Source organism: Tiliqua scincoides, chromosome 16, assembly GCF_035046505.1.
Source record: "Tiliqua scincoides isolate rTilSci1 chromosome 16, rTilSci1.hap2, whole genome shotgun sequence".
Taxonomy (NCBI): domain Eukaryota; kingdom Metazoa; phylum Chordata; class Lepidosauria; order Squamata; family Scincidae; genus Tiliqua; species Tiliqua scincoides.
Genome location: NC_089836.1, coordinates 1,722,898 through 1,746,023, shown reverse-complemented (window position 1 = coordinate 1,746,023; position 23,126 = coordinate 1,722,898). Strand labels below are relative to the sequence as shown.

At 49.3% G+C, this 23,126-nt stretch overlaps 1 protein-coding gene across 1 annotated transcript; it reads right to left on the bottom strand.

Moving 5' to 3' along the window:
• Positions 1-5,095: 5,095 nt before the first annotated feature.
• LHX3 (LIM homeobox 3) lies at positions 5,096-22,695 on the bottom strand. Its single transcript, XM_066610859.1, has 6 exons — positions 22,596-22,695; positions 9,582-9,753; positions 8,095-8,297; positions 7,750-7,901; positions 6,807-6,978; positions 5,096-5,508 (listed from the first exon to the last, which is right to left on the bottom strand). Exons 1-6 carry the CDS (start codon positions 22,693-22,695, stop codon positions 5,096-5,098), a joined length of 1,212 nt encoding a protein of 403 aa, XP_066466956.1.
• Between the last annotated feature and the right edge of the window lie 431 nt (positions 22,696-23,126).

Below are 23,126 nucleotides of genomic sequence, written 5' to 3'. Positions count from 1 at the left end.
TTTCCTGAGAGTAAGCCCCATTGAACTCTAATGGGACTTACTTCTGAGTACACATTCATAGAACTGAGCTGTGAGCTGAGCTTTGACATGCCGCATTTATGCAATTCTGCAAAATCAGCAGAAAGGCAAGCAGTGAAACTGCACCCAGAAATTTATAATTGACAGCCCGTCTGATTGGGCCCTGATGCCTCTCAGATCAGCTCACTAAGTCATGCAATTTCGTAACTGCAGAAGAAAAACACACACAAAAAAACATGGTCACTGAATGTGCAGAGATCAGCACTCCTGCCTTTTATTTGATAAAACACAACCGCTCGCAAGTACCACAATGTACGACATCAGCCTCTTGGCATCTGGCTGTGCACGTTCACAATGAATGATGTGTGATGCTAATGGATCGTCAGAGCTGCTCTTGAATTTCTATGAAAGGACCGCCCAGGCTTCCCTCTAAGACTCACCACTGTTCTTCTTTCAAGGGTCCCTCTGGCTTTTCCTGCAACCCACATATGGCTCTGGGACTCTTCCTCAAAGGCTAGAAACAGATGAAGCAAATGGCCACAAAAAGCTGGGAATGAAAGAGAGGCAGCCAACTGGCAGTTTCTCCCAATGATGGAGGAGAGAATGATGCCAAATTCCCATCTCCCTCTCCTGAGGTGCTTGCTGTGGTTTTTGAAAAGGAACAAAGCAAATCAAGCCATATTTGTCCACTGTTGCAAAAAACAAAAAACAAAAAAAACCCAGTTTGTTTAATCCTTTAGGCAGGGCTCACCTACCTAGATGTTGGGCCCAATCCTAAGGGCGTCCTTTCCAGCTGTAACACAAGCATCTCAGTTAAAGTGTGCAGCCTGGCCACCCCTGGAAGTGGTGAGTGGCTGTCCACACTACAACAGACTGCAGGGGAAAGTAGAGGAGGGCAGAATAGGTGGTGACGGGGGTGGAGAGGAGGACTGATTGGGCCTGGGAAGACAGTTGGTTCAATGGAACTGCTGACACCTTACCTACTTCACAAGCCTGATCTGCCTTCATGGTTCAATCAGACTTGCTTCAGCGATATTACTGGCGAAGGGTCAAGTTGACTACCAGGACCATGGGGAACCCTTGCTTACTCTGGGACAAGGGGTCAAATATTTCTTTATCCCAAGACCAAAACTCCCCTGATGACACTACTTTGCCATGCACATCATCACGCCACTGCTTAGCCATGCGGCGTTGTGGTGGACTGGGCTGCAGGACATTAGAAGCCTCATAGAAGCCGAGTGGACCAGCAGCTCACTTGAGCAACAGCACCAGCAGTCTACTGACTGAGCTTCTCATAGATGGGCAACCCAAACCTATTGAAACCCCCCATTTCAACTGAGCATATACTGCATCTGTGGGGGCGGGTTGGAATGGTCTCCTTGAGGAGACCTACATGGGGACATGCAAAACATTTTTGCATTGGATGAGCAGCAGTGACCAGGCACATGGTAGGAGCATCACCAGCTACTACTTGGGACAGTGCAATTTCAAGCCAGGGAGGGGCAGTAGGGAGCACTGACCAGTGGCAATGCTCCACTCTCCTTGATTTGCCTTGGCATGGAAGTTTCCATGCTGGAGCATCAGTTACAGTGCTGTGGCTTCTCTGCTCACCACACCAGTGCAGAGCCCCTTCAGATGCTGGGGCCAACTGGTCAGCCCTGAACCAAGGCATGCAGCAGCAGCAGTAAGGAAGATGGAGGGGATTAGAATATCAGCACATACATCCTGGCCTACCTCACCTCCCATCCTCTGCCATGCCCAGGATGACCCCCCCTTTCCTCCCTGGATAGGATTGAACTGTGGCACCTCTGTGGCACTGTCTGTCTGAACCCATCTGTGTCCTTTGATGGATGAGGGCTGGAAAAAGGGCAGTGATATTTGTACCACTAACGCTGTAATCCGAACCGCACTTTCCTGAGAGTAGGCCCCACTGAACAAAATAGGACTTACCTCTGAGTAGACCAGGTTAGGATTGTGCCCTTAATTGATTACTCAAGGCCTGTGAGAAGCACTACCAATTGTGACCCAGAAGCTAGCCTCTGAATCATGACCCATGGCTCACTAGACCACCCCAAGTCAGACGTGCTGCTACCTCTCTTAGTGTTGAATCCTGTCTGAGCTGGTGCATTAGCAAAATGCACATTTCAGCCATGCTGAGTACTTCGCAGCCATCACGAAGGGCAATGTACCCTCAGAGTGCAGCTTGGTCACTGCTGCAAGTGGCGAGTGGCCCTATCTGCCTGATGGCAGCCACCATAGAAGCCCTAATGCTGGTAAGTCAGGTGTGGGGAGGAGGGCAGTGGGAGGATCAGGGAGGAGAGGGAGCTAAGGTGGGGTGTTTCCAGGAAGGGGGTGGGATTGGTCCACAGCAACATCAATATCCAATCCCGCTTCCTGTTCTTCATCCGCCTACCCACTGTGATGCCTGCCTGGTCCACTCAGACTTGTGCAAGCAAAGTCGCTGGTGCAGGTGTGTGTAGACCCACCAGGGCACTACAATCTTGCCCTGGGGAAAAGCTACAAGTTTCGCCTTGCCTTGCGGAGGCCCCCTATGCAGTGCATACCCCTTTGGCATGGCTGCACCCACACCATTGGGCTGCCCTCTAGTCAAATTTGGATTGGCTGGCAGGAGGATGAATAAGCAAAAAACAAAAGGAAAGAAAATTTCAAAGCTTAATCTCTGCCAGTTAATTTGTGCTGTAAAAGTGCCAGGATAATGTGAGGTTGGGCTGTAGAAGTTCCACATCTCTGCAGTGAACTTTGGCTTCTATTAGATGACCTGGGGAAGTCTCAGGAGCCAAGCCCCCCACATATGATGTCTCCCATCCATTGAATCTCAGCTAAGGTATCGGAGTTAAAGTTAGACTCTCCTTTGGGACCCACTGGGACCCACAGAGACTCCCACTTTGGGACCCACAGAGAGCCACACTGGGGTGGAGATTTAGCAAAGAGTGCCCCTCCTCTGCATGCAGAAAGTCCCAGGTGCAACCTCTGCCTGGGAATGGGAAAGAGCCTGTCTGAAAAAGCCACCAAGGTGCTAGCAATTTGGAGTTGGTGGATGTGTGGTGTACCCAGTGTCATATGGCATACCTATGGCATGCCACAGGTACTAGTGATCCCAGGTGGCATAGCTGGGGGGGCAGTGGCACCATCCCAGCCATGCCACCCCAAGGGCCTGCATTGCTGCCACCCCTTGGCGGCATTCTGAGGGCCAGAGAGGCCACACATGATCTTCCTGGCACTCAGGAGGTCTTCTCCTGGCACTCCAGAGTACTTTTCAATGTAATTTTTGTTTTTTTGACTGAAACCCAGAAGTGATGTTTAAAGGCCCACAGGTGGAACCTCCAGGCACCACAGTGGCCAGTATCACTGGTCACAGTCAGTAGACTTGACTCCACAGGCAACAGCACCTATTATTGCTGGCTGCTTGCAGGGGCGGCTTCAGATCACTGCTGCTGCTGCTGCTGCTGGAATTCTTTGGGTCTGTTTCTCCACAGGCAATTCCCACATGGTGGTTGTGGCTTTGAATGCAGGAAACAGTTGCAGGCTTTAGCTGTGGAATTTATTGAAAGTCTTAGTGAGAGACACCAGACATACACGTAACCTACAGTTAATATTCAGCTTTACAGGTGATGAGATACATATTGTTTTCCCTTTCTTCAACTCAGGTTTCACTATGCTCTGCTGTGAAAACACACAAATGTACAGAAAGTGATGAGAACGAACATGACAGTATTTAAAAAAGGGGTCAGTCAGCGAACCGATGGCCAGTCAGGGATTTGGGCAGTCCAGATTGGAGAACTTTATGCATGAGAAAGTACTTGGCAACCAGAGAGCTGGAACACCATGCTGGGAAGTGGGTAAAGAGGTGACAGTCTGCAACTGCATCACCGTGAGCTTTCGCCAGAACGAAGGGAGGGGAGAGGTCCCAGCCCACTGGAGTGAGTAGAACATCTCTACACAAACTCCAGGCCAATTCCTTTGATTGAAAGGAGTAGTACTGATTGATTCAATCATCTGTGATTAGAAGCATCCTGATAGCCTGGATGCCCAAATAAGTGGACTACAGATCTTTAAAAATAGCTCTGAATGCAAGCAGTTGTCAACACGCAAATGACAGTTGAGTGCATTCCCTCCTGTGGCAGGAGGCAGTGATGGCCATTCTTGAAAATTTTTTCCTATATGCACATTAAATTAAATTAAGTTGTCTAATTAATTGCCTAGGTTTTCTTTGATCTTGCGACTGCTGAAGTGTCTGAGTATATGCGTAAATGCCCAGCCAACATTGCATAGGCACAAAGGAAAGGCCATCCTCTTTCCATCTGCCAACCAATTGCAACACAAGAAAAGCTGGGCTGGTATAAGTGACAGTCCACAGCACAGGCTTCCCCAGTGATTTGGGCACCTCAGTTCCAACATCAGGAGGCAAAAAACCATCCCCAACCTCTAGCTACTTGAAATGCGAATGAACTGAGAATAATTCATGCTTCCTAGTCATAGTGTGATTTTAAAAAAATGTTACTTGCAGCCTACAAAGAAACTTTTATACAAAGAAAGATAAAGGTATTTTATAATTGGCTTTATTAAATCAAAATTGTGTGGGTTGTTTTTCGTATAGATAAAAGTCTAGGCCACATTTCCAAAGACAAAGCGGTGGCTCTTAGGTTGTCAGAAAAGCTTTTCTCACTCTTATCCTCCCTTGGGATGCCAACTCCTTGCCAGAATGGCTGCCAATATGTAAAAAAAAAAATTTTTTTTTAGGACTGCGGTGGAACTGGGGCACAGAGGCAAGTTCTTGTGGTGAAGAATGCACAGACAACAGATTAAAAACGAAACAAACCCACCCCAACCCCACATGTAGTCTGCCATGGAAAGCAGAAGTCTGTGAGAGGTTTGACCACCTCTTGGGATGCCCTTTGGCTGAGACAGTGTCCATCATTTCCTGCCTGCTCCTGGGCTGGTCCTTCTCAGAATGCGGCTCTTTGCTGGTTCCTTCTTTTCCCTTCCGAATGGAAAGTTTCCACCTTATATTTCCAGAGCATAAAGCTCACCACGTAACTGAGAACTGGATCCTGTATCAAAACTGAGCATGGTCGACTTCGTCTAGCCAAGAAGCAGGGCTTGCCGGGAAATCTGGGTAGCCCCCACTGCTTCCCGTGGAGAGGTCTGAACTGGGCCCGTTGCCCCCGAGCACCCTCATGGGCACAGCTGGTCCTCCTTGGCCCACAATGCCCAGGCTGCTGTCTGGGTACACCAAGCTGGACAGCAAGGGCTGGTGACCAGGCAGGGTCTGCAGGGAGGCTGGTGATTGGGGGATCCCGTAATTGGGGGACGACCGGAGGTCGTGAAACTGGTCCTGAGCAGGGATGCCGCTGTGCTCCAAGGAGAAGCTGCCGTTAGTCCCGGCTTGTCTCCCCAAAGCCGGGGAAGTTTCACTGAGGTTGCTGTAAATCCCGTTGGAGTGGCTGATCTCTGATATCGAAGGTTCGTCTGAAATGGAGAAAGTAAAGTTCCATTAACATCCTTTGCATTCCCTTCATGAATAAATGGACCACCACAAATGAATTTTTTTTTTTGTTGGTAAAATGATTGTTGTTTGGTCCCATATCCTCCCAGAATATCTTCCAAAAATGCACATTTTTTTCTGAAGCCTATTTGGGGGTCAGCAGAATTCCCCTTGTGCCCTTGGTTATCCTTCCACCTCTCAAGTCTTCCCCCCACTCCATGGTCTTGCCGACTGCAGAGATTTAGGGTTTAAACTCCTTGGTGATATAGCTACGTAGCTGGCAATGTATGTTACTCTGTAAAACCAGGATAGTGCACTTAACACTGCAGCCCTCATTTCGATTTGAGCATTTGGTGTTTATTTTGGGCATTTATCTCTATTGCAGTGATTTTCAATTGGCATGCCACGGCACACTGGTGTGCCAGGAAAGGTTCACAGACGTGCCACAAAAGAAAACAATGAAGTGAAAAACACTGAAAAAATTATTTTGGGTGCTGAGGCTCTGTTTCTAGGGCCAAACTGTCTGTTCCTCCACCTCGCTCTTTTCTCAGCCAGTGGAGGAAGAGGGACAGAATATTCATTAGTATAGGCCAGGCGTGTCCAAACTTTTTGGCAGGAGGGCCACATCATCTCTCTGACACTGCGTTGGGGGACGGGGGAAAATGAATTAATTTACATTTCAAATTTGAATAAATTTACATAAATGAATATATTAAAAATGTAACTTGTATGAATGAATGGAGGTCTATAAAAGGCCTTGCACAAAGCAAAGCCAGCCATTCCTTCACATTCCTTCATCAAAGGTATACCACATACCAATGGAGGGAGACCAAATCACACAGCTCATGCAAGAGGTCAAACAATTGCTCTCATGCTGAGAGAAGTTGCATCGGGCCAGCATGAGCTCTAGCAAGTCTTTGGAGGGCCAGAGGCTCATTGGAGACTGGGTGCTCTCTGTGGGCCGGCTTGGGAGTCCTTGAGAGCCACAAGTGGCCCCTGCGATGGGGTTTTGGCAACCCTGGTATAAGCAGTTGCCACAGAACCTGGAAGAGTCTTTTGGAAACTGGAGGTGACATTACAAGTGGTGAAGACCATAGAGTGACCATAGTGAAGAACATGGTCGAATCATTGTCTGTATCCAGGATGGTTGAGGCAAACCTCTTTCAATTCACCAGTAAACTGGTTTGCTGCCATCAAGCACACTTGCACCAGGAATTTTTTAATAGATCGGAGTCTTGGATAGCATGCCTCGGATAGCATTTGCCAGGGTCGGTTCCCATACCTGTGAAGGAGACCTCTGCGTCACTGTCCGGGCCTTCTTCCTGGATGCTGTCCTTGTCTGACTTGGAGTTCCCTCGCGATCGCTTCATATTCCTGAAATATTGCCCCCACCTTTGCCTGCCAGCATCTTTCTTGAGGCGCTTTTCTTTGGCCCTCCTATTCTGAAACCAGACCTGGGAAAAAGTAAGGAGAAGTTTAAGGGCCCAATTCAACTTTCCAATGCTGGTGCAGCTACACTGCAGCCCCGAGAAAAAGGAACAAACATCCTCTGTGGCTGCCCCCTACCATGGGATATACCATGGCATATGCCCTATTGGGACAGCTGCACTGGTGCTGGAAAGTTGGATAGGATTTGGCCCTACATCTACTATATCAAGCACATCAGGCCATTCCAGAGGGCTGCTCAGTGATCACAGAGGTAGAGACAGAATTGGCTTTTGCGCCAATTGGACCAATGGTAATCAATTGGGCTCTGTGTCTAAGGGGGTTCCATGCTATGGCAACCTATTCTAGTCTTGTCAAACATACAATACAACATATTGAATGGGACATTTTGAATTTTCTTCTAAACAAAAAATAAAATTATTTACTACATCATTTCACAGTCAACAAGAGGTTCTGTATAGACTTTACAAAGGTCTTCTACACATTTTTTTTTTATTTGCTTGTAGGCAGACATGTCTGCTGTTTTATATTCAAATATGCTTATGTGGTCCCATGAACTGGATTCGACCACAGAGTCATTGGATTTGCATTTATGCAAATCCACATGCATTTATACGTTGGATTTATAGCTCTAAGGATGTACAGACTTGGTCCATGAGCCAGGGGGCTCTGCAAGAAATGTGTGAACCTTTGGGAAAAGGTGGCAATGCTCAGAAATGCTCAGAAATGCTCTAGACAGGTTCCATAAGCTCCCCCACCAAGGCCAGCCTCTTTCCTACCTGCACGACTCGCATGTCCAGGCCTGTCTCAGAAGACAGCTGCTCTCTCACATGCCGAGCTGGCTTGGGTGAGTTGTTGTAGGCATTTTTCAAGGTTTCCAATTGTTTGGCTGTGATTGTTGTCCGTGGCCTCTTTGCCGTGGACTCCGCCTCTGCCAACATGCCCAACAGACAAAGCATTATGGGTCAGAAGCCCCAAAACAGGGAGAGCAGGCATGGACTCCATCCCCCCCCAGCCCATCAGATGATTCAAGTGAACCAAATGGGTGGTGTCTTGACAGGCAAGTCACTCACATAGTCCCTGGTCCCATTTTTTGCCTGCCGATCCTCTGACTGAGAACTCACCTCTCTGCTTGGCCGTCTCGTAGTCCGCTTTGCAGACCAGCCGGCTGTCTTCCATGAGGTAGAATTCATCTCCTGTGGCCAACTGCCGCTTGCACACAATGCATGAGAAGCAGTGCAGGTGGTAGACAAAGTCCTGGGCTCTCCGGACGACCTGAGTGGGAGGGATGCCCTGCTGGCAGGCAGCACACTTTGTCCCAAACCTCCTGTGCAAGAGAGGAAACAAGGCATTGCCTGGGATAAAATGGGAAGGTCAGTCAAGACATGGCTATACTTGCCAGGAGGTCTCAGAAAGCCACTGCAGTGATGGCTCTATGGAGACCAAGGGGCTTTGTGCCATTGAACCTTGAAGAAGAGCTCTGGGGCTCTGGGGCTGAGAATTGCACAATGCCCTGCTAGCCCTTATCTCAAAAGCACTTTGGGGGGGGGGAGGGTTGACTGTCAGGTGACCTCTCTTATTTACATCTGGACATCTAAAAAGTATTCTGCTACTGCACCAGGTGGCTTTAAGCTAATTGGACCAATTGCTCCCTATTGGGTTCCACGCCTAAGGGGGCTCCAAATTAGGCTAATCAAGTGGATAATCGAGTCTTGCATGCAATTTTGTATTAAAATGTGCTTGGATCTGTGTGGTCCATGAATTAATGGACATGTTTTTGATGTCAAAAACACATTTTGATGGACTAAGTGGGGTGTGTGTGTGTGTGTGTGTGTGTGTGTGTGTGTGTGTGTGAGAGAGAGAGAGAGAGAGAGAGAGAGAAGCATTTCTTATCTCTAAAATTCTGCAGGCCTTGGCTGTGAATCTGGGACCCTGCAAAAAACATGTTTCCAATAGGAGCCCACAACTCCTAAGGCCAGCCCTGCTTGAAGTTGGTATTCCTAGAGATATAAGCACCACTGAGCCCAAACTGCATTCGTGGTCAGCCTGCACTGATCTTGCTGTGCTGGTTGTGCCAAGTGGAGAAGCTGGCTGGCTGTGTGATGGGCTTTGCAGTCACTTCTACCTACTTCCTCTACCTGGGAGAAAAATTATGGCTCACCATCCCCCATAGATCTCCCAAGGGCAAGAGCTACAGCAATATCCATGTTTGCCTCTGTAAATGTCAAGGTAACTCAAGGCTCACTGGTGACTGGCTGTAGGTTTTGGTATTTCATTTATGTATTTATTTACTTTAAAATGTTTGGATTCCCCCCTCCCTGATCAGGAAGGCCTCCAATGTGGCTTACAAAATTCAATAGAAGAAATACAATGCTGTCATGTCTGCTTTCACATTTCCTGTGGCAAATCCCAGTGGAAAGAGTGTGGCTGTGACTGTCTTTGCAGCAGGCAACAGTAGACGCAGCTGGTTCTTTGATCCATGAGAGGCCTCTGCAAATCATGTCTGGTGCTGACCTGACCAGTTTTTGAAGGTTTGGACCTTCTGAGAGCTGAGCCTGTCTGCCTGTGGCTGCCCCCCTTTCCCTCCCCCAGGGTGTCTCGGGGAACTCACTTGAAGAAGTCCTCCTTGCAGTAGACGCTGTCCCCACGGCTGAAGCATTTCTCTGTCAGCTGGGCCTGGCAGTCGCTGCATTTCAGGCACTTGCTGTGCCAGTGCCGATCCAGAACCTTCAGGATGAAGCGGTCCACAATGTGCTGGTTGCAGCCGGCGCACAGCGGGATTTCTGCAGGGACAGATCAAACCAGGAACAACTCTCTAGGAGGCTGTTGGGGGAGTGATGGGGGAGAGGGCCCTTCATCTGCCATCTGCCACACTTGTCTGTCCTGCCTCCCTGGGTTGGAAAAGCAACAGAGGAGCAGAAGAGGAATTCTGGAGGGGAGGGAAGGAATTATGTTCACTCCTGGCGGCTCTGCCTTTTCCAGTTCAGGCTGTGTGGGGAGGGTGAAACCCACCCTCAACAGATCACCCAAGGAGATGACCTGCTGGACAGAAAGACCTGAGGACTTTGGGGGGACCCCATTCTCCCCACCAGGATTGCGGCCTTCTTCGTTTATTAAATCCAGCAGACCCCTCCCACTCACCCACCTACCCTTCATGGCCCAGACAAAAAGGAGAGCCCATCATCTCCCATGGAGGGAGAGGCTTGGCTTGGAAAAAGAGGGCGGGTGAAAATATTGTGTGACAATCCTGAAAAGTACCTCATTTTAAGCAAAATCAAAGGAATTATTTCTGGCTGCAGTAGTAGCAACAACAACAACAACAGAATTACAGAAGACCGCCATAATTGGCACAGCGTCCATCCTTTGTCGGTACCTCATCTACAACTAGACGTCAGGCAGATGTCCATGTGGATGATGATTTACCAGCTGATAAATGTTGTGTTTTTTGTGTGTATACAAAAATAATTATAATCAGCTGTGTTGTCATTTTGATGTGAACAACAACAACAACAACAACAACAACAACAACAACAACAGCCAGGGTGTTATAGTGGTTTGGGAGGTGGACATAGACCTGGAAGATTCAGGTTCAAATCCCCCCTCAGGCACAAAGTTTCCTGGGTGATCTTGGGCCAGTCACTTTCTCTCAGCCTCGCCTACCTCACAGGGTTGTTGTGAGGACAAGAAAGAGGGGAGGAGCAGCTGTGTACACAGCCCTGAGCTCTTTTGAAGGAAGGACGGTATAAAAGTGTGAAAAACATAAATAAAAATAAACAATAATAATAATAGTTGTTGTTCAGAGTTATTTCTTGCTGCACAAAACACATCAATGAGATCGCATTTCTATGCTGGCTAATGAGGCAGCAGTGGTCACAACCCAATGTTTGCCTGCATTCTGCCAACTCACAAGGTGCCTCTTAGCAAAGAGTGGCAATAGGAAAACTTGCTCTAGCCACCCCACAATCCCTCTCTGACCCTTCACCTTCCTTCATCTCACCTTCAAAATGAACATAATAAGAACATAAGAACATAAGAACAGCCCCACTGGATCAGGCCATAGGCCCATCTAGTCCAGCTTCCTGTATCTCACAGCGGCCCACCAAATGCCCCAGGGAGCACACCAGATAACAAGAGACCTCATCCTGGTGCTCTCCCCTACATCTGGCATTCTGACTTAACCCATTCCTAAAATCAGGAGGTTGCGCATACACATCATGGCTTGTACCCCATAATGGATTTTTCCTCCAGAAACTCGTCCAATCCCCTTTTAAAGGCGTCTAGGCTAGACGCCAGCACCACATCCTGTGGCAAGGAGTTCCACAGACCGACCACGCGCTGAGTAAAGAAATATTTTCTTTTGTCTGTCCTAACCCGCCCAACACTCAATTTTAGTGGATGTCCCCTGGTTCTGGTATTATGTGAGAGTGTAAAGAGCATCTCCCTATCCACTCTGTCCATCCCCTGCATAATTTTGTATGTCTCAATCATGTCCCCCCTCAAGCGTCTCTTTTCTAGGCTGAAGAGGCCCAAACGCCGTAGCCTTTCCTCATAAGGAAGGTGCCCCAGCCCCGTAATCATCTTAGTCGCTCTCTTTTGCACCTTTTCCATTTCCACTATGTCTTTTTTGAGATGCGGCGACCAGAACTGGACACAATACTCCAGGTGTGGCCTTACCATCGATTTGTACAACGGCATTATAATACTAACCGTTTTGTTCTCAATACCCTTCCTAATGATTCCAAGCATAGAATTGGCCTTCTTCACTGCCGCCGCACATTGGGTCGACACTTTCATCGACCTGTCCACCACCACCCCAAGATCTCTCTCCTGATCTGTCACAGACAGCTCAGAACCCATCAGCCTATATCTAAAGTTTTGATTTTTTGCCCCAATGTGCATGACTTTACACTTACTGACATTGAAGCGCATCTGCCATTTTGCTGCCCATTCTGCCAGTCTGGAGAGATCCTTCTGGAGCTCCTCACAATCACTTCTGGTCTTTACCACTCGGAAAAGTTTGGTGTCGTCTGCAAACTTAGCCACTTCACTGCTCAACCCTGTCTCCAGGTCATTTATGAAGAGGTTGAAAAGCACCGGTCCCAGCACAGATCCTTGGGGCACACCGCTTTTCACCTCTCTCCATTGTGAAAATTGCCCATTGACACCCACTCTCTGCTTCCTGGCCTCCAACCAGTTCTCAATCCACGAGAGGACCTGTCCTCTAATTCCCTGACTGTGGAGTTTTTTCAGTAGCCTTTGGTGAGGGACCGTGTCAAACGCCTTCTGAAAGTCCAGATATATAATGTCCACGGGTTCTCCCGCATCCACATGCCTGTTGACCTTTTCAAAGAATTCTATAAGGTTTGCGAGGCAAGACTTACCCTTACAGAAGCCATGCTGACTCTCCCTCAGCAAGGCCTGTTCGTCTATGTGTTTTGAGATCCTATCTTTGATGAGGCATTCCACCATCTTACCCGGTATGGATGTTAGGCTGACCGGCCTATAGTTTCCCGGGTCCCCCCTCTTTCCCTTTTTAAAAATCCCCCCTTTTTAAAAATGCCCAGAGACTTTCCCTTTTTAAAAATGCCCCAGAGACTTGGGCTGCAGCCCACACTGCAGCCTTACACACACACTTTGCAAATGGCAACACACACATGCACACACCCTTTGAATCTTAATGCCCCACCCTTTTATTTGGGGATTGGGGAAGACTGGATATTCTGAGCATTTTGTTTTGCAAATGACCTTCCAGCAAAACATTCCTGAAACTGCATTCAGTCTGCGCCCTCCCCCCATTTTTATTGCTTTATTTGTTTTTTTAATGTTGTTTCCTGCTCCAGCTTTCGGGATGATTTCTAGGGAGTTCAGGAAAGATGCAAGGGGATGGCAACAGGATACAGGTAGCTTGTGGGCTCCCAGAGGCATCTGGTGGGCCACTGAGCAACACAACAAGCTGGACTAGATGGGCCTGATTCAGTGGGGCTCTTCTGAAGTTATGTTCTTACAATTCCTAGAGAGTCGCCGCTTTCTATATCTTTCTAGCACAGTCCTCAGGGGCTGACCCTTCCTGGCCAGAGGGCCAAGCAGAGCTTCCACAGGGCATTGTGCTCCAAGTTGGTTTTGCGCAACAAAGTGCTCCAGCCACAGGCCTCTAAGAATGCTGGCTAGGTCCAGGAACCACCAGACAGGTGCCCCCAGGGAAGAGTGACCAGGAAACTTATTCAGAGAGGACACAGTTTTCCAGGAGGCTGGCCTAGATTTTGCAGATGGATCAGTAATTTACAGTAGGGGGCACAGGGTTGAGTGTCCACTGAGTGGGGTGTGTGTGCTGGATCTAGATGTCTGAGTGTGAAACACATTGATTATTGCCAGTGTGGAGCTTGTATAGATTTAGGGGTGGGAAGAGGGGCATGGGTCAGCACAGCTTTCAATTTCTATTTTGTTTGGCAGAACTGAACTTTGGAAGCACTTCAGGGCAGAGATCAAAATTTGCTTCGGACAGTTCACCCAAAAGACCAAGAAACCTACCCCCATTCTACCTAGGTCACTTTCTTCTGTGTCTTGTTTTGTTTGCTTGTTATATGGCCACATGATCTATACATTTTATTTTATGCTTTTTGCATTTTGTGCTTTTTAAGGTGGGTTCCTTCAGGGAGAAAGGCAGGATAGAAACACTGTAAATGAAATGAAATGCAATAAAATAAATACATATTCCATGGCTGTGGTTCCCCACGAGTTGCACCTTGATTGGCAAAACACTGGGGATTGGGGCCCTGGAGGAAGCCTGTAGGGCTGGGGGGCCTTGCCTCCACCTTTTCCTCTGTTGGCTGGCCTTGAAGTGCCTGGGGAGGGAGGGGGGTCCTGCTCTGGGACCAGGCAAGATCTCCTTTTCGTTTGTCCCATCCAAGAGTGTCATGCAGGGGATGGACAGAGTGGCTAGACAGATGCTCTTTTCCCCCTCACACAACACTAGAACCAGGGGACATTCACTAAAACTGAATGTTGGGACAGACAAAAGAAAATATTTCTTTACTCAACATGTAGTTAGTATGTGGAATTCCTTGCCACAGGATGTGGCGATGATATATGGACTATAAAGGGGATTGGATAAATTTCTGTAGGAAAAGATCATCTCGGATTACAAGCCATGATGTGTATGTGCTATCTATGTATGTGCCACATTCTGTGGCAAGGAATTCTACATACTAACTACATGCTGAGTAAAGAAATATTTTCTTTTGTCCTAACTTTCCCAACATTCAATTTTAGTGAATGTCCCCTGCTTCTAGGCTATCTCAGAATGCAAGGGAGGGCACCAGGTTGCTGGTCTCTTGCTGCCTTGTGTGCCTCCCTGAGGCATGTGGTGGGCCGCTGTGAGACAGAGGAAGCTGGACTAGATGGGCCTTTGGGCCCAGCAGGGCTTTTCTTATGCAAAAGGGGGACCCCCTCCCCTCCTGTCTGCAGGGTCTATTGCATTTCATGTAGCTGGTTCTCTTCCCCTTTTGGGGCCAAGCAAGCAAGACAGACACACGAAGGTCTAGCCAGAGTTAAGTTCCACAGTATTGAATGGAACCTGCCAGCCCAAGGTGGCTGCTGGTCAATTGCATCCTTCTGGTCAATTGCAGTCCAGGTGTTCTGATGCCCTTTTTCCTTCCACATAAATATCTTATACTCATTTTATTTATGGGGGGAGGTTCCTATGCCGCCTTTTCACCTCAATTGGGGGGGGTCTTGGGGTGGCTCATGTTCTATTAAATCACAATACTATAAATTTACACTTTAATTAAAAAAAATAAGCAATAATAAAAAAGGGAATTATATCAAAAAATGAGGGGGGAGCAAAACCCAAAGCCTGTGCAAACAAAGACAATTGGGCATCCCCCCCACCTGTTCCCACTGAGTTTTTGATTCGAATTAACTCCGGATTAACCACGAACCGCTTCTGGTTTTTTTTTTTCCAAATTTAAATTTTATTTCTCCCCTCACCCCAGATGTGGTCCCTTGGAAATGAAGGGGCCCACAGACATCCAGTTCGACCCTGTTTACACCTAATCTGCAGTCAGAATCGTTTATTTCAATGGAACTTGCTCTGAAGTAAGTGTGTACAGGATTGTGGCCTTAAACTCTCTTCAAACCGCTGTGCTGATCGGGAGTGATAAGAGGGGGAGGGGCGGACCTGATCGCCATTTCAACTCCGGATCGAACATCCTCGTCTAGATGCTCAATTAATAGGCGACACATTAGTCGACTGTCGTGCCTAATGGTCAGAGCAGCCCATTAACGGCCAAATGTGCTTAAGGCTACAATCCTATCCACACTTTCTTGAGAGGAAGCCCCCTTGACTATAATGGGATTTACTTCTGAGTAGACATGCCTAGGATGGTGCTCTAAGACCGCAGTCCAGTCCACGGTTCTCTGGGAGTAAGCCCCCATCGACTCAAATAGACTTATTTCTAAGTCGTAGACGCGCACCATCAGATTGGGATCTCAGCCGCATGCAGGTGCAGTGGCGAGAAACATGGCCATGTCTAACAGCCCGCTCTTAGGCATGTCTACTCGGAAGTAAGTCCCATTTGAGTCCATTGGAATACTCCTATAGATAACCGCCCATAGGATTGCAGCTTGAAGGTGCGACTTTATCCACACTTACCTGGGAGTAAACTTCATTGACTATAATGGGACTTACTTCTGAGAAGACCTGCTATTGGGTTCATTTTGTAGACAAAAAAAACTCAACAGTCCTGAGGAAGGCACGAGTGGTGGGGGCTAAGCGTCTGCTGCCCCAGAAGGGAAGGTAGACCCCTTTTGATCCTCGTGGGGGGAGGGGAAAAGGCACCTACCCTACAAGAATTATCAGGGGAGGGTATCTGGGGCATTGTAGCTGAGAAAAGGGGTCGCCACCTGAGCATGGGTGATGATGATGATGAAGAAGATTTCTGTACAGTTTTTCAAGAACAAAAAAGTCCCCAGAAAGAGTTTTCGCTGCAGAAGGAACGAGAAGGTGGTTCCCTGCCCGAAGGGCTGACTTTAATCATCAGCACCCAGCCACCGGGAGGGACACTTTCTCTCTCCTGCCACCCTTTAAGGACCCCCCTTTGCCCCGTTCCCAAGAGCGAGAAGGTGGCCAGGACACATAGAAACGAGTCTCGCTCTCACCAAACTCTCCGTCTCCAGCGAAAGAGTTTTGCCGGCGACGGACCCGCACAGAATCCTTTCTCACAGTAGGCGCAACTAACCCGCGGAACTCCCAGTCACAAGATGTAGCCGCACTGCCTGAGACGGCTTTAAAAGAAATGCAACTAGCCAGCACAACCTGCATGTTGGCAGAAAACTTTGGGCCATGCTAAGAAAACACGGGAAGCTCGTCAGGAATGAAGAGCCTGTCAGAACATGAATCACGTCATGCAAGGGACTGAACACGACTCGCGTAGGCAAGAAGCCCTGTTCACATGAGCGGAGAAAGCGTGGCTGGCACCCAGCCCGATCCTAGGCAAGTCTACTCAGAAGTAAGATTCATTATAGTTAATGGGGCTTACTCTCAGGTAAGTGTGCAGAGGACTGCAGCCACCGTCACGTGCGAAGACCCCGAAATGGTTCTCAATGCCTACTTCCGGGTTTCAGGATGCGCTATTGTAGGGAGGACTCCGGAATGGGGGGGGGGTCGAGCCACCTCTCCTGGGGACCAGTCCGCAAGACCAAGCGCCCGAAGCGAGAGGGTGACGGGCTTGTCCGAGAAACGCAAAGCAGACGCGTGTCCATCCATTTCTCTCAGTGCCATTCAAGAGAGGTGCCCCCCCATTGAACCCCCAACGCTTCTCTAAGGCACTGCGGCGCGGGGGGGGAGGATCTTGCCTAAGATGTGCCCCACCAGTGTGCCCCACCAGTCCTGATTCCCCAGGTCTGAAATCTTTTGAGTCAAGTGGGCAGATAGGAAAGGAAAAAAAAAACACGTTGTTGAGAATATTTTTATATTCACAACATTCATTTGGTCAACACAAACACAAACTGCTCAGCGCAAGCAGTTTCAGGAGCAGGGCAGCTTTCCTTGGAGTGCTGGGCTAGAGTTGGGAAGGTCTCTAAAGGGACTCCCTGAATCTCTCTCTGAATACACACACATATTCTACTTTCCTAACCACCCCCTTTTCCTGCTTAAATGAGCAGAGAACAGAACGAGTCGATCATTAAATTGAATTATGGAATTATTATTGAATTCAATAAATTGAATTATTATGGAGTTGAATTAATATATTATATAAATATTAATATATTAAAATATATATTAAAATATATATTTCAAAGAAATATATTATTTGAAATTATTTGAATTATTTGTATTCAAAATTGAATTATTATTGTTATTGTTATTGTTATATTTTTGCACAGTCAGGCAGGTGTTATTGACTGCTTTGTTTTTATCCAGATATCGAGTCCTTCCCGACCTGGGACGCCTGACTTTTATCCTGTTTTGCTATTATAAATAACGTTATAAGTTATAACGTTATAACTTATATTATAAATATAAGTTATTCCCAGTAAAACTGCTTTTTGCAGTTGATTAATGGTAATCTCTTTGGCCCTGATGCTGTTCAGGTGCTCTTCCAGGTGTTCTGGAATAGTGCTGGGGTCACTTTGATCTTCTTCTGCCACAGCCTTTCAATTTATAAATCTTTGTATTTTGTTATTATTTCCAGTAGTTTTTTCTTTCCAGTTCTGCTATCTCGATGCAGATTTTCTATATCGATGATTTGGACTTGATTTTCCTTCTTCTCAATGACAGTTCTGTCTGGTGTATTGTGCCATAGATGTTGTTCTGTCTGTAGTCAGAAATTCCATAATGTTATGGCATCTTTATCATCATCATCATCATTATATTTTTCGCAGTCAGGTAGGTGTTATCGACTGGTTTGCTTTATCCAGACATCGAGTCCTTCCCAAGGACTCGGAATGCCTGGTTTTTGTCCTATTTTGCTGTTATAAATATTGTCACAAGATGTACACTGTTCCCAGTAAAGCGGCTTTTTGTAGTTGCTTGATGCCAATTTCTGTGGCCCCAATGCTGTTAAATGACAATACAGCTGATACAAAAACCACTACATTCATCATGTGGTACATTACCATGTGGTAAATTCTCATCCACAGGGACATCTGTCCGACATCTGGGTGCATTATTTATTTATTTATTTATTTATTTATTTATTTATTTATTTATTTATTTATTTATTTATTATTATTATTATTATTATTATTATTATTATTATTATTATTATTATTTCTACTACTACTACTACTACTACTACTACTACTACTACTACTACTACTACTTCTTTATAATAAGTAATGTGGACTCAATATTATTGTTGTTGCTATGAATACCTCCATGGTGGGGAAAGAGTGCTTTGTTTTTCTGTTTACTGCTGTTAAAATGTTTTTTTAAAACCTTTATTAAATAAAAATAATACAATGTTAAGAACTTGACGCACTAATATACTGAAATCATAAAGGAAATTAAAAAAAAGTTATTGTTCGAAAACCAATAAATTATAAACAGGGGAGAGAGAGAGAGAGAGAGAGAGAGAGAGAGAGAGAGAGAGAGAGAGAGAAAACAAAGCCTTTGCTGGGAGTAACCCTGCTGGTGTGTACTTGGGAGTAAGTCTCTACAGTAAGTCCCTGCTAGGGTAGCGCTCCAGGACTGCAGTTTGGGTTTCTGACCCTGCGATCCCAGTTGCCTCTACTTGAAAGTAAGTTCCATGAGCCTTACTTCCAAAAGTAATGGGTCTTACTCCCAGGAAAGCGGGTCTAGTAAGGGCTTTACTCTCAGGAAAGGGCCTTACTCCCAGGAAAGCTCAATGGGCCTTATTCCCAGGAGTAAGCGGGCCTAGGAAGGCCTCAGCTCACGATTCCTGCTCGGAGAGTCCTCTTTTCCTTTTGGCTTTTTTACTCAAACCTACCCCCGTTCCAGCTCAGGAATCGGGGCTCCCTACTCGGGGGTAAAGCGCTGGAGAAGGAAGGCGGGCCGCCCTGGCCCCCGGCTCTCTTCCATGCCCAGCGGGGCGAGGAGGATTCTCCCCTCCACCTGTGACAGGTGCCACCCGAGATCTCCCTGCCTCCCTCTTCCGCGCTTCTGCTGCTATTGAGGCGGGGGAAGGACCCCCCCCCCGGGGGCTCAGCCCGCAACCTGTTGGCACTGATCAATTATTGATCCGCCCGGCGAAGAACCTCCCTCCCCTGCCAAGGGAGGCCTTTCCACTCCTTCTGGGGGGGGGGGCGAGAGAGGCCTCTAGGGATTCTGCTCTTTGGACAGCCCCAAAGGGCGGCTCTTTAGAACAGCCCTTATTTTCCCCCCCTTCACACTTGGGGGGGGCACTGAAACCTAGACGTGAAGCCCAGCCAGGAAACCCCCCCCCCAGGCGAGAGAAGCCCCTGGCTTTCACCTGAGATCCCTCTTTGTGATGGCAGCGCCTGCTGGGGAAGAAGAGGGGCCAGGCTGAATCACTAGGGCAGGACCCCCCCAGCTGGGCTTCTCGCTGGCAAACCTAATGGTGGTTTGCATCATTAGGTCAACAAACCAATGAGTCCTGGAAGAACATTTATATACCGCTTTCTAAACACAACCAAGTAACAGCGCCCTTCACATAGAAAAGGAAGGAGACGCTCGCGAAAATAGGCACTAATAAATAAACCTTCGCCCCTCCCGTTTCAGTCCACTGGGGTTTTAGCCCACGCCTATTTTTGGGAACCAGGATGGGGTTATGGTTCAGGAGCTGGGCCTGGAAGATGCAGGTTCAAATCCCTGCTCAGCCCGGAAGCTTCCTGGGTGACCTGGGGCCAGTCACAGTCTCTCAGCCTCACCTACCTCGCAGGGTTGTTGTGAGGACACAAGGAGTCGGGGCCGGAGCCCTTCAGAGGAAAGGCCCGTCTAAAAGGTGAAAAACGGACAAACAAGCTTGTTCTGGTGCCCATCAACTAGCACAGCAAGATGGCTGGAAGGGTAGAAGGAGATGGATCCTGGATTACAGGGAGCTCTTCAGCCTCGGGAGGTTCAATAGGGCTCCGCTCCAAAGTCGGAGGAACTACAAGCCCCATGAAGAGCTCCAGGTTTCGTTCTCCTTCACCCTCCCTTCGGAGACTCCCTCCACTGGGCTTCCAGGTCCTCGGATCGGGTCCAGCAGCGTGTCCTCTGCAGGTACGCTCTCCATACAGCCAGGCCAGCAATGTCCAGAGGGGAGCAGCCCGTGACATCCTGAAGATGTCCCCCTTTGTTTCTGCAGATGCCTGTTTGTTTCTTCCCCAGATGCCTGGTGTGAGATCCACAGCGGGGAGGCAGGTTCACCTACACAGCTGGCAGGCAACTGTTTTCAAAGACAGCAGGTCTTCCCTCGTCACGTGTGTTTTTCCCTTTTTCCACGCATCTGACAGGAGCCGCCGGCTAAAGCGGTTTTGCCTTCCCCCAAAGGGTCGTTTCTCTCCTGCTTTCGAAATTACGCGGCTCTCTCGAAATAACGCGTCTGTCCCTGTTTTTAAGTTCACTGAGGTGAAAAACTTGGCCCAAAGGGCAGAAAAACAGACACGAGATGGATCCCTCGACCAGAAGCCCCCCCCCCGGAGTTTCAGTGGGGAATTTAATGGATGCTCAAGTTCATAGGGTGGGTCTCCCCCCCCCCCCAATGCGCTCACTTCCCCTCCCTTGGATAAAGCACCCCTTCAACCCTCTCCTCCATCTTGCTCCGATTCTGAGGAGAAAGCTGGATTCAGACGGCAGGGAGCGAGTTCAGGTCACAGCGTCAATGGGTAGGGTTCCCGCTCCCTTCCCACGTACAAGGTGATCAACATCAGGGGTCCTCCTGAGGCTCATTTACTGGGGCTCTTTGGCATCAAGGAATGGGGAGGAATCTCTCCCCCGCCCCACAGACACAGCATGACATCAGAGCTCGGGAGGCCCAGCCCTGAGACCTCTGCGAGGTGATGTGGGGCCTCGGATCGAGGCCCCTGGCGGAGGGGGAGGCAGGCGGCGGTCGCCCCTGCGCTGTGGCCCCTCCACCCAGACCTGGACCCTCTGACTGGGCGGGGTTGTCATTTCTCTGATGGGGGGTTTCTTTTCTCTCTGCCTGCCTTCCGACTGCAGTGCGGGGCCACGATGACCTCCACCAGCGAATGGGGGGGGCTTCCCAGTGGCCAGGTGGCCGGTTGGGCGATTCCGCCCCCCTCCATTGACCAAACCGGTGCGGATTTCGTTTTGGACTCTGTTGCAATTGGGAATGCTCCCGGTTCTTCCCCCTCCCCCGGCCCAATCCTATACATGTCTACTCAGAAGTAAGTCCCAGAATAATCAATGAGGCTTACTCCGAGGAAAGGGAGCCTCAAGCTGCAATCCGAGCCATTTTCCCGGGAGTAGGGCCCATTGGACACAGTGGGACTTACTTCTGAGTAGACATGCCTAGGCTTGCGCTGGAACACGACGCAGTGGGGGGACACGCCAAGTCAGATGCAGGGAGAAGAGGAGGAAAGCGCGGCTGGAGAGAAATCCGGGCAGCGGCTCCATTTTCGGGGGAGAACATCGAGGACGAAGCCCCGTCGCGGCTCTCCTGAGCCCAAGTCGCTGCGGTGGGGGGGGGGGGAGAAAAAATAGCAGGTAGGGAAACTGGAGGGGGCTTCGCTCCCGTTGCGGGCACGGAACAGCCAAAGCCGGGCTTATTAGTATTATTGTAGTTAATAATGATTGGATCATCATCATCATCATTAACATCATCATCATGATGAAATTTTTGCACCATCAGACAGGTGTTGTTGACTGGTTTGTTTTATCGACATTATTATCAAATAATAATAATAATAATAATAATAATAATAATAATAATAATAATAATAATAATTTGTTTGTTTGTTTGTTTGTTTGTTTGTTTAAGGCAGAGAAAACTCTGAAAAGGGAGGCCACTGTCAATCCTTGCCAACCTAATCAGACCGAGCTGGTTTATAAATTTGCTTTGAAGGTGTGCATTCAAAACGAGGAGGGGGGACGCTTTGGGGGCCGAAGGGGCAGGACCCCCGCTCGCCCTGGGGCCCAATTTCTCCTGCTTCGTGTGGTCCAATTCTCGCCAAAGGGAGAGGGGGGGCCTCTGCCCTGCCCCCTCCCCCGTCCAGAAGTTTCTGGACTCTCGTGACGAGGAGGTCCAAGCCTCGAAGGCGCAGTCTTTTCTGGACCCCCACCCGCATCTTGAATGCGCCTCCGGTTCTGGGGCCCAATTCTGATTTATGGATCAATTCGTGGGGCTCTTCCTGCCATTAATTCGCTCCGCGGCTGCTCCATCTTTCCTCCCCCCTCCCGCTCCTTTCTGGGGGGAGGTGAAAAGTCAGGTCGGGTTGATTTATAGCCCCCCACCGCGCAGTCCCTCCCTCTCCTCCTAGGGAAGCCTCTGCCCTCCTTCCTACTCACCTCCCCGCATTCTCAAGGGACGCCTGTGCTAAACAGCCCCCCAGCTCCGTCGCCGGCGGGGGGGTGTGCTCAGCCTGCCTCCCCCAGCAGCTTCTCTTCAGCCGATTCCGCCCAAGGCGCTCAGAGAGGTTTCCCAGGGCAGGGGGGGGGGTTGGGCTCCTCTGCCCCTGACCCCCACCCCGAGGCCAGGCTTACCTTTCCGGGGGTCCGGGTTGTGGGCCAGCAGGGCGAAGAGCACCTCGGTGCTGCAGGGGGTCTCCTTGGCCGCGCCCCGCGGCTCCTTCCGCGCCTCCATGGAGCCTCTCCCGGCAAACTCTTCGGATGAGGCATCGAAGGAAGCCCCCCCCAGACCAAGAGGGGGGGCGCTGCCAACACCTCCCTGGCTGGAAGGGCCCGCCGGACTGCCTCGATCAGCACCGCGGACAGCGGCCGTCCGGGGCCAGCCGCGTCCACACGGTTGATCCGGAGCGGGCGGAGGGGGGGCGATGCTGCCGGGAGAGGCTGGCCGGTAAGAGCCCCCCCCCCCCCGCCCTGCAGGCAGGCCCAGAGGGCGGGATCTGGGCTGCCAGGAGGGGGCCAGGAGGAGGAACCGCTGCAGGGGGAACCGCGGGGGGGGGGTGAGGCACTCTGGGGGAGCCCCCCGGATTTGTAGGTGTGCAGCGGGAGGTGCTGGAGGGGGGGTGGACTCAGAACCGGGAGCCGCCTGACCCCCCAAAGCCTTCCTGG